This window comes from Dendropsophus ebraccatus, chromosome 8 (genome assembly GCF_027789765.1).
Source record: "Dendropsophus ebraccatus isolate aDenEbr1 chromosome 8, aDenEbr1.pat, whole genome shotgun sequence".
Lineage (NCBI taxonomy): Eukaryota > Metazoa > Chordata > Amphibia > Anura > Hylidae > Dendropsophus > Dendropsophus ebraccatus.
This window is the reverse complement of record NC_091461.1, coordinates 71762447-71774509: the sequence shown is the minus strand read 5'-3', so window position 1 is coordinate 71774509 and position 12063 is coordinate 71762447. Positions and strand designations below refer to the sequence as shown.

Sequence of the window (12063 nt, the reverse complement as noted above, 5' to 3'; positions counted from 1 at the left end):
GTAATGCAAAGTAAAACTACAATGGAAATACAAAATATATAAATCATTCTTTTGGTGATCCAATTGCTGGGTATTCCAAGGCTAGTAAATCATTGGCTACCATTTTAATCCTTTCTCAGAAGTTGTTAGAGTTTAGCTTAATCTCATTTAACCAATAAGTGATCAGCATCATTCATCATACACCACACAACAATATTTTTGTGCAGGCTAGAAAACTGGGATGAAAAACTTTTTATATAGTGCTGCCCATATATAAAACATAATAAAGGTCTTATTCTTACCTCACTACACTCCCCCTGTGTCTTCCTGTTACATCTCTGAGTCGCCCGCTACCTCCTTCTTAGGGATGCTCAGCCCGCTCAGCTAATCTTTTACTGAGAAGGCACAACACCACGGCCAGTTATTGGCTTAATGAGCTGTCACTTGCCGAGACAATCTCAACCTGGAAATGGTGACAGACAACAGGGATGCATGTAGAGGTAAGAATAAGATGTTTATATTATAAGGGCGTAATGTAGAAGAAAGTCCCGGCACTTCACCAATTCAAATATATGCTTATTTATTATGTGCAAAGCATCACACAGTGCAGGAGGATGCGTTTCGGCATATTGCCTTCATCAGCTCATGAAGATTGAGCTGATGAAGGCAATATGCCGAAACGCGTCCTCCTGTACTGTGTGATGCTTTGCACATAATAAATAAGCATATATTTGAATTGGTGAAGTGCCGGGACTTTCTTCTACATTACGTCTGGGACTCCATCCTACCACGAGCACCACCACTGCAGCAGTGCCGTCTCCACCACTACTTTATATTATAAGGGCAGCATTATATAAAAAGTATCCCTTTAAAGGTTTAAATGCTTTTAAATTTTTTTAAAAAAATTCTCATACCCCGATGTAGATCTTGAAAATAGTGACAAATTAACAAATCAAGTTGCGTTACAAAGTAAATTAATTAAAATTCAATTTGACACATTTTACATAAAACCTAACAATCTATTTCCATATTGTGATTTCATTAATTTTGACACTTTTTCCATAATTTAAAATGCTTGCTATGCTAAGATTATATTTTGATCAATTTGATTGATTTTGTCCAAGAGACACATGTAGCTTTACAGATACATTCATTGCTTTTCTTTAATTATGTTATTAATTGATCCCCTTCAGTTTAATATGTTGCATATTGATTCTTGTGATGAATTTTAATCAATGTTATTGTTTTCACAGAGAGCCGACATTGCTGTATCAGCAATCACGATAACACCTGAAAGGGAAAGTGTGGTGGACTTTAGCAAGCGTTACTTGGATTACTCAGTAGGAATTCTCATAAAAAAACCAGAGGAAAGAATAAATATCTTCTCACTCTTTGCACCTTTTGACTTTGCTGTCTGGGCTTGCATTGCTGCAGTTATACCAGTAGTTGGCGTTCTAATATTTGTATTGAATCGTATCCAGGCGGTTAGAGCTCAAAGTACAGCTCAAGCAAGTCCATCCACTTCCTCCACACTGCACAGTGCCATATGGATTGTATATGGGGCATTTGTGCAGCAAGGTAAGGTTCATAATAACGTTCCACAATCTTATTGCTGTCAGAACTTCTATGTTACAAATATTCAAAGGGGAAATTAATGATAGATAATAGCAAACTATCATCTTTCTGTAACTCCCAGAATTATAACAGGCATTTATTACAGTATATATTTATAGAGATAATCTTTGCTGAAGTAGCACCCTGGTTGTTGTTTTGTATTTTCTTCTCTTAAATAATATGTAAACTGCCATTTACTTAAAGAATGCTATTGGTAGCTTTATGGGACCATACAATAGTAGATAAGTCCATGTACTACAGAGTTAAGGCCATATTACGCGGCACGAAAATGAGGGAGAAGTAAGCACCAACCTGTCAGGTCAGTGCTTTCTTCTCCTCATTCTTCACCTTCTGACTGTGCTTTTACACACACAGACATTTAGCGGGGAACAGCGGGAGGGGTCGTAGGCAACATCGCCCAGGCTACCTATTTGAGTCAGCGGCAGTCAATCGCTGATATAATCAAGAATATTTAACATTTTGAAAGACCATGATCTTTTAACATGCGCTATCACATCAAACAATTATCGTCCGTAATGGCCAGTAATCTGCCACATATGGCCGATAATAATTTGGTGTATTAGGGCCTTTACATACCTCCCTTGATCAGTGTGCTTTATCTGCTCTTTGATTCCTTTTCAAGAAGCCTGGTAATTCTATCCTGCAAGTAAAAACTGCATCAATTAAAAGAAAAAAAGTCATAGTGGGGAACAGCTGGTGCTGGAAATGATGATGTATTAGGAAAACAAAGTAAGTTAAGTATGGGCGGGAGGCAGGGGATACATTTTCCCTCACTATCCTTATGATTACATGGTTGCTGGAGTGTCTCTTTAAATGACAGATGTTATTTATTCATGTTTGTATAAGTGGGACTTATATGGCTAAGTGTGATGCTTAATATTAACCCCTTAACGACATCGGGCGTACCCATACGCCCGCGTTGCCTGGGCTTTAACGCAAACGGGCGTATGGGTACGCCCGATGTTTCCCCGATCGCTGCGTGTTCACACACAGCGGTCGGGGAAGATGGCCTGCTATAAATCATAGCAGGCCATCATAGCTTCACGGCACGGGGGGTGGTTAACACCCCCCGTGCTTACGATCGCCGCTATAGGCTGATCAATTCAGATCAGCCAATAGCGGCGATCGGAACCTTTCCGGGTCATCGGTGACCCGATGACCCGGAAAAAAATGGCGGTCGGTGCTGTCCGAGGACGGCACCGACCGCCATTACTGTAAAAAGTAATGGTGATCGCCGTGCCACCGGCCCGATCGCCGTGAACGGCCGGCCGGCCGTTCACGGCGATCGGGCCGGTGGCACGGCGATCAGAGTCCCACAATATAGTAAATACCTGCCCTGGACCCCTCAGCTAGGTAGCCGAGGGGTCCAGAGCAGGTATTTGTACATTACTCACCTGTCCCGGGCTCCTGATCGGCGTCTTCCGGGTTCGCGGCGTCCTCCGTCATTCCGTTCGGTCTTCGGGTCTTTCCGGCGGTCCCCGTCGTCTTCTCTCGGCTATTTTCGGCTCCAGCCTCGTCATTTTCCGGATTTTGCGCTCTGCTGCCCCCTAGCGGCTGATATGTGTAATACACTTATCAGCAGCTACAGGGATATTCAGAATGTAGAAAAAGGTTGTTTTTTTTTTCCAAATTTTTTTTTTCTATTTTCCGCACCCTATCGCCGCTGAGTGTTGATCAGCATCGCACGAAAGTGCGCTGCTAATCAGCAACTCCTCCTTTTTGGCGTAGGGTGTTTTTTTTCTATATTCTACTGCCACGGTCTGCTTATAAGTGCCGCACATAAGTGCGGCATTTATCAGCAACTCCTTCGTTGGCGTAGGTTTTTTTTTTATACTTACTGTAAAAAAACACGTAAAAAACACTACATTACACCACACTACATTGAATAAAGTTTGACACTACACCACTACATACCCCATATACCAATCCCCGTATAAAGATGGCCCCCAGGGTGTTTTCGGCGTCAGAGGGATACGTTATTATTACCTCCGACACCGAAACAGCCAGTGAGGATGAATGGGGGGGATCCTTCTTTCCTCCATTCATCCTCATCATCCAGTGACGTGTCTGGGGGTAGCGTAGTGTGCGCTGCCCCCCAGACACGTCTTTTCCGCCAGTACCGTCCCAATAAGAGATCACAGTATGTTGTGAAATTCTACAAACTCTGTGAGCGTACCTCAGGGTACACTTACAGATTTCGGGTACGTGCAAACTGCGGAATGGCGAAGGATAACCCTTTGTGCATTCCGCAGCTGGCACCCGCCGGCGGACTAATGCGGGCGCATGTCTCTACCCGTGTCATAGACTCCAATCTATGCACGGGCGGAATCCGTCGTCCATCCAAAGAATGAACACGTTGGACGGAGAGCGGAATCCGCCCGTGCATAGAATGGAGTCTATGACACGGACGGAGACGTGCGCCTGCATCAGTCCGCCGGCGGGTGCCAGCTGTGGAATGCACGAAGGGTTATCTGTCGCGATTCCGCAGTGTGCATGTACCCTTAGAGTGTATGTAGGAAGGGACACCCGAATCCAGCCCCCAGATGCCCCCTCCCCCCCCCATCCTCGGAGTTAGTGGGAAGATCGTCCGGGAACTGATCTTCCCACTGCTGGATAAAGGTCACCACCTGTACGGGGATAACTTTTATACCAGCGCCCCCTCTTCCGGTCCCTCGCTGCCCTGTAGCTTCCGGCACGATCCGAACATATCAGAAGTAGTAATAGCGCCCTAATATTTAGCAGCCATGGAGCGGACCCAGCGCTTCTGGATATGAAGGACCCCGTATCGCAACAGGACAACATTTTCCAGGTGACGTCCCCCACACTGGAGAACAGGAGATGCCAGAAGAAGTGCAGAGTGTGGGGTAACAGGGGGATCAGGAAGGACAACATTTTCCAGTGTGACGCCTGTCCTGATCACCCCGGCCTCTACATACTGGATCGCTCCAAGGCGCACCACACGTCACTGGGGTTCTACATTATCTAAATTCTGTCCCTTATTCCTATTTCAGGGGTCACGTTGATCCAGGGATTATTCTGGTCGCCATTATGGAGTCGGGAAGGAATTTTTCCCCTGTGATGAGGCTACTGTCGTCTGCCTCACGAGGATTTTTTGCCTTCCTCTGGATCAACACAGGTTGAGTTTGATGGACACCTGTCATTTCCAACCTTATAAACCAATAATTGGCCTAATACCCCCAAATAAAATAGAATTGTCCCTTTTCCCCAGCTAAGTAGGTATGGCCGCCATTCCCATTAGAGGATGCCATGATGCAATTACAAAGCCTCTGTGCGGCCAGGACAGTAGAAACCCCCCACAAGTGACCCCATTCTGGAAACTACACCCCATAAGGAATCTAATAAGGGGGGCAGCGGGGATATGGCCCCCTGGTGACGGCCACATTTGGGACGTGAAAGTGAAAAAAATTGTATTTTTTATTTTCTCGGCACATGTTCTACGTAAGTGCCCGTCACCAGGGGGGTCCATATGCTCACTGCACCCCTTGTTAGATTCCTTATGGGGTGTAGTTTCCAGAATGGGGTCACTTGTGGGGGGTTTCTACTGTCCTGGCAGCACAGGAGCTTTGTAATTGCGACATGGCCTCCATCCTCCATTCCAGCCTCTAAATGGCGCTCTGTCCCTTTGGTGACTTGCCCTGTGCCCATATGGCAAATTATGCCCACATGTGGGGTATTTTCGTACTCAGGGGACACTACCCTACAAGTTTTGTGTTCATTTTCTTTTTTAACCCCTTGTGGAAATGGAAAAAAATCAAGGCTAGACCAACATTTAGTGTAATTTTTGTAAAATTTTTACTCTAAATTATTAATCTTGCCATGTTTTTTCATTTTCACAAGGGGTTAAAAGATAAAAAAAAAACATTTATTGTGTAGAGCAATTTCCCCTGAGTACGGAAATACCCCACATGTGGACATAAAGCGCCATGCGGGTGCAGGGTAAGCCTCCGAAGGGAAGAAGCGCCATTTGGTTTTTGAAGGCTGGATTTGGATGGAATGGATTTCGAGGGGCCATGTTGCATTCAAAAGGCCCCTGTGTTGCCAAGACAGTTGAAACCCCCCACAAGTGACCCCATTATGGAAACTGCACCCCTCAAGGAATGTAACAAGGGGTGTAGTGAGCATATGGACCCCACTGGTGACGGACACAAATGTGGAACAATGTGGCGTGAAAATGAAATATTACATTTTTTACACTATAATGTTGGTTTAGCCTTGAATATATCATTTTCACAAGGGGTTAAAAGAGGAGAAAAAAAACAAAATGTGTAGCGCAATTTCCCCCGAGTCCGTAAATACCCCACATGTGGACATAAAGCACCATGCGGGTGCAGGGTAAGCCTCCGAAGGGAAGGAGCACCATTTCGTTTTTGAAGGCTGGATTTGGATGGAATGGATTTTGAGGGGCCATGTTGCATTCAAAAGGCCTCTGTGTTGCCAAGACAGTTGAAACCCCCCACAAGTGACCCCATTATGGAAACTACACCCCTCAAGGAATGTAACAAGGGGTGTAGTGAGCATATGTACCCCACTGGTGACGGGCACAAATGTGGAACAATGTGGTGTGAAAATGAAATATTACATTTTTTACACTATGATGTTGGTTTAGCCTTGAATTTATCATTTTCACAAGGGGTTAAAAGAGAAAAAAACACACAATATGTGTAGAGCAATTTCCCCCGAGTCCGTAAATACCCCACATGTGGACGTAAAGCACCATGTGGGCGCAGGGCAAGCCTCCGAAGGGAAGGAGCGCCATTTGGATTTTGGAGGTTGGATTTGGCTAGAATGGATGATGAACGCCATGTCGCATTTACAGAGCCCTCGTGGTGCCAAAACTCTGGAAACCCCCCACAAGTGACCCCATTCTGGAAACTGCACCCCTCAAGGAATCTAACAGGGGGGGAAAAGAGGATATGGACCCCTTGATGACGGGCACATTTGTGCCATGAAAGTGAAAAAATGAAATTTTTCCCTTTCACGTCACATTGTTCCACATTTGTGCCCGTCACCAGTGGGGTCCATATGCTCACTGCCCCCCTTGTTAGATTCCTTGAGGGGTGTAGTTTCCAGAATGGAATCACTTGTGGGGGGTTTCCAGTGTCTTGGCAGCACGAGGGCTCTGTAAATGCGACATGGCCCTTGAAATCCTTTTCAGTGAAATTCAGCTTCCAAAAGCCAATTGGCGCTCCTTCCCTTTGGAGGCTCGTCCTGCGCCCCCTTGGCACTTTATCGCCACATGTGGGGTATTTCTGTACTCGGGAGAAACTGCGCTACACATTTTTTGTCTTTTTTTGCCTCTTATCCCTTTAAGAAAATGAAAAATTGAAGGCTAGAACAACGTTTTAGTGTAAAAAATAAATTTTTCTTTTTTCACGCCATATTGTTTGGAAAATCTGTGAAGCACCTGTGGGGTCCAGATGCTCACCGCACCCCTTGTTACATTCCTTGAGGGGTGTAGTTTTCTGAATGGTGTCCCTTTAGGGGTGTTTTTTAGGTTTTGACACCCCAGAGCCTCTGCCAACCTGAAGTGGTACAGTCAAAAATGACCAAATATAACGGAGGCGTTGAAATTCACTAGGCGCTCCCTTATATCTGAGGCTTGTGGTTGCGTCAAATAGCGCAATAGGGCCACATATGGAGTATTTCTATAAACTGCAGAAACGGGGCAATAATTATTGGGGTGCATTTCTCTGGTAATAGGTTTATAATTATGAAAAATATTGGATTACAATAAAATTTCTGCACAGAAAATTAAAATTTTCAAATTCCTTACACACTTAGCTTTTATTTCTGTGACTCCCCTAAAGGGTTAAAACACTTTCTGGATGTGCTTTTGCAGAGTTTGGGGGGTTCAGTTTCTGAAATGGGGTGCTTTGTGGGGCTTTCTAACATACAGGCCCCTCAAATACACTTTAAACCTGAACAGGTCCCTAAAAATATCTGATTTTGAAATTTGACTGAAAATTTGGAAATTTGCTGCTAATGTTTTAAGCTCCCTATTGTGTAAAAAAAATGAAAAATAGTTTAATAAATGCCGCCAACATAAAGTAGACATGTTGCTAATGCTATTTAATATATAATTTATGTGGTATAACCACTTTCTGTATACGCAAAAAAGTTTCAAAGTTGGAAAAATGCATTTTTTCACATTTTTTCACATTATTTGGGTTTTTTTCATAAAGATTTGTTATGAGTATCGACTCCAATTTACCAGAAATGTAAAGTACAATATGTCACGAGAAAACAATCTCAGAATCAGCCGGATAGGTAAAAGCATCCCGAAGGTATAAATGACTAAAGTGACACTGGTCATATTCATAAAATTTGTCTCTGTCATTAAGGCCATTTCAGGCTCTGTCCTTAAGGGGTTAATAATGTGAGAGGTATGACACCAATGTCAAAACTTTCACATTTTGTGCAAAAAAATGTGGTGACCTTTTAACTTTTGCACCATTCATTGTTGGATAAGCTTAGTGGAGAGGGTATGGCCTCCCTCAGATCAATGTGTTGCATCTTAAGGCCCTCCTACACAGGCCAATTATAGTCAACAAGCATTCCTAGGAATGCTCATTCAGCCGATACTTGGTCTGTGTAGAAGAGCCATCAATCACCCCGATGAGCAGGTATTGATTGTTCTTTGTAAAGACACGGAAAGCGAGCGCCAATCTCCATGAAAAGCATCTGTGTGCGTCCAAACACAGCCTTATATCGGGCCATGTTAAAGCAGCCTAACTTCAGCATAGTTTAGTCAATTTCCCTCAATGTCTTCCATGTTAGCATGGATTGATTTTCACAGGAGCATGAACATCAAAACCACCTTCTGGTAGCAGCGCAGAACCAATTTACATGCTTCTTTTGTGACAATGCATACACAATTATACATGAAATGTTCACAAACACAATAACAGGAGAGCACTGACTATAGTAATCACCAACCTGTGTTCTTTTACAGGATAACCCCACCTTTTTTTTTCTGGGCCCACAAAATGTAAAGAGTTAAATTGTAAATGAATGGCATAACTATTTACCTTCATGAGCTGTACAGTAAAGGGGAAGTGCATAGTACAGGAATGTTAGGACTCCAGTTACAATGAAGGGAGACCCTGGTTTGGTGCTCAAAAATAGAGGTTGCACCATGTTTGATGCGGCTCCTGCTCCTGAAGTTGCCCATCACTATACAGCTGCAGGCACAGCATGTAATAAGCAGTAGGCATATAATTTTGGGTCCAGACACTAAGCAATGATCTCGTACCATTCTGTCTCTAAAGCTGAAGATTTTCTTATTCTTTGAATGGTACTATATCTTGTCCCAGTATGGCTGTTTTTATATAGCAGCAGTAAACATTCTCATCCTCCATTCCTCTTCATTGTGTTTATGCAGTGAGAAAGAAAGGGGGACTAGATATCCTAATTTAGTGAGCTGTAGGGGTCCCAGCACGGGAGTTGGCGTCATTTAAAAATGTCCTGTTATATCAGTTCTATTGGTCTGTTATCTATACTTTTAATGTTGCAGGTTGTTTTAGGTTGCAAATGTAATGTTGCAAGTTGTTTGTTCACTTTTTAAATTCCATTCAAGTTTAAAGCATAACTATAAAATATTTTGACCTTTCAGTTTTAGTTAGCTTAGGGCATGATAACAATTTTTGCAATATACATTAATAACCTAAAATGAACAGTTTTTTAAATACATAAGGCTGATTATGCCCTTACAGCTCTGTCTGGCTCTGACTTATTTCTGCATTCCTGCTGGACATGCCCCCTCCCTGCAGATCCGTCCTGAGTGTACAGATTTTGACAGCAGCATCAGATAACAGCCCTGACACAGAGAGAAAGAGAAACAAAACCTCCTCCCCCCCTCCTAGTAGCACGCTCTCCCCCCTCCCCTCACAGAGGAGCAGAGCTGAGGGTGTTGTGTGTGAGGAGCAGCGCAGGGGAGGAGATGGATGGAGGGACAAGTACTCAGTGCTTCAACAAGGAGGGACATGCCACCATGACTCCAATGTGCTGCATGAGGGAGAGTGGGTGAGTCACTGAGGGGAGGACTACAAGTCCCAGCAAAACACAGCTGTAGTCCTTCCATAGTACATATAACATTCACTATCAGAGGACTGCAGCCGGTGCCCCCACCTCCATGGCTGACATTATCCTACAGTGTATTGAGAGCAGAGGACTGTATCTAATCCCACTGTGTGTGATACCATCTGCTGGGGCTCTGTATCTAATCTTACATTGTGATACCGTATGCTTGGGCTCTATCTGATGCCACTGTGTGTGATACATCTGCTAAGGTGCTGGTCAGTGAATGGAGGTACGCAGCCAGGGAGATGAGGGATAGGCCACGCCCACTTTCATGCAGCCAGAAGAAAAATTAATTTATTCTTCTGAGCCAAACAACTGGGGACATCTCAGCAAGCGTACATGCTATCAACGCAGTTTAGGGCTCTTTTTAAAGGGTAACACATGGGCTTTTTATTTGAGGAATTTCATTTTTTGGCTACTGAAATTATAGTTACGCTTTAAAGTAACTCTGTACCCACAATCTGTCCCTCCCAAACCACTTGTACCTTCAGATAGCTGCGTTTAATCCAAGATCTATTGTCCTAAAAAACAACTTTTTAAACTTGCATCCCTGTGTCAAACGGCCGTGGCCTAGAATATCTGTGCCCTAACTTTGCACCACCCCTACGTCCCTCCTCCCCATCCTCTTCATCATTAGGAATGCCACTAGAACATTTTCTCCTGTCTGAACATTGCACAGGGGCCTTAACGATCCAGCCCATGTGCCATGCTAACACAGCTGATGAATAGTAGAAAATCTGCCTGTAGCGTTCCTAATGATGAGGAGGGCAGGGAGGAGGGACAGAGAGGTTGTGCCAGACTAATGCCTACACAATCTAGGCCACAGCCGTTTGGCACAGGGCTGCCAGTTTAAAAGTTGTTTTATAATAACTGCATCACCTGCCAAACAGACCCCAGGACAGATCTTGGATTAAAAGCAGCTATCCGAAGGTACAAGCGTTTTTTTTTTTGTTTTGTTTTTTTTTGGGGGGGGGGGGGGGTCGGGAGTCAAATTGTGGTTACAGAGTCGCTTTAACATTACAGTCATTTATGTGTTATTACATTGCTTTTCACACAAACTGATACTCAAGATCACAGTATAGAATATTAAAAATAAAAAACTCAAGCCTTATCTCCAGTCATTTCCTGTTTTTTTTGGTATATTGCTTCCCATATGCTGTACAAATAGATAATGGATAAAGATTACGTGTACAGAAAAGTACTAAATATGATAAAATGTTTTATTGCTTTTGCTTTTATTACATTTTTGTATAATAACCCATTCTTAAAATTCATATTAAAAGAATAAATGAAATAAAAGTATATTTCCCATCCATGCCTTTCCTTTAACCTTGTGGCCTCCATCATCACAGGTGCAGATGTTTCATTCTATGCTTCATTGAGTGCAAATGTCTCTGGGTCATGGTATACAACCCGATGAGAGTTGACCTTTGTTATAAAACATGACTCTCATTATTTGGAACAAGTAACACTTGAGTATTTATGGTTTTGATCGATTATTTCTTTATTTTTTTTTATAAAAAAAAGAAAAGATATACAACTAATGTATAACATTCTCTGTGTTATTTCTAGGTGGAGAATCTGTGGCAAATTCAGTGGCTATGCGGATTGTGATGGGAAGCTGGTGGCTTTTCACCCTTATTGTGTGTTCCTCATATACAGCAAATCTGGCAGCATTCTTAACTGTATCGAGAATGGATAACCCCATAAGGTAGAATGGATATAGTTACCAAATTTTATTAGTCATAAATGCAACCTAGACATGAATGTGCATTGAGTTATGGGACATTTTTCTATTTATCTCCGGCCTGATATTAGCAGAGTATCTCAATTTTTGATGCCTTTATGAGTGGCAATATTTAGAAAGACTCTGTCACTAGGTTTGTACTGTCCTACCTAAGTGCAGCATTACCTAGTGACAGAGACAGTGAACAGAATAATATCACTAACAGTGTTCTGTTCAGCCATTTTAAGGATATTGAACAATGCACACCAGAACTCTCCATTATGTGTGAGCTCAATAGTCCTGGATATTCATAAGGGCACTATTACATGGAGCTGATTCGGCCAATTATTGCTCTGTGTAAGAAAGAGAACAATCAGCCGATGAAAAGATCATTGGCTGATTGTTTCTTTAGGCCCTGATCTAAAATCATTGGCCATGTTCCTGGTTTCCTCCTGTGCTCTGCAGCTTTAGAGTGGCCTGTATGAGCTGACAGGCTGCTCAGCCAGTCACTGGCTGGGACCACCATTGGCCGTCATTGGCCCGTGTAATATACTATGTATAGGCAGACTGCTGTCAGTCAGAGACTGGTGGATGGATGAAGCCATGGGGCATGGTGCTTATTC

At 43.2% G+C, this 12063-nt stretch overlaps 1 protein-coding gene across 1 annotated transcript in view; it reads left to right on the top strand.

The window, feature by feature from the left end:
* The window catches only part of GRID1 (glutamate ionotropic receptor delta type subunit 1), a 907710-nt gene that overhangs the window by 786649 nt on the left and 108998 nt on the right, over positions 1 to 12063 (top strand). Inside the window, exons 11-12 of the mRNA XM_069979187.1 lie at positions 1233 to 1557; positions 11287 to 11425. Of these exons, the coding sequence (XP_069835288.1) occupies positions 1233 to 1557; positions 11287 to 11425 (464 nt within the window). The remainder of the gene's footprint in view (positions 1 to 1232; positions 1558 to 11286; positions 11426 to 12063) is intronic.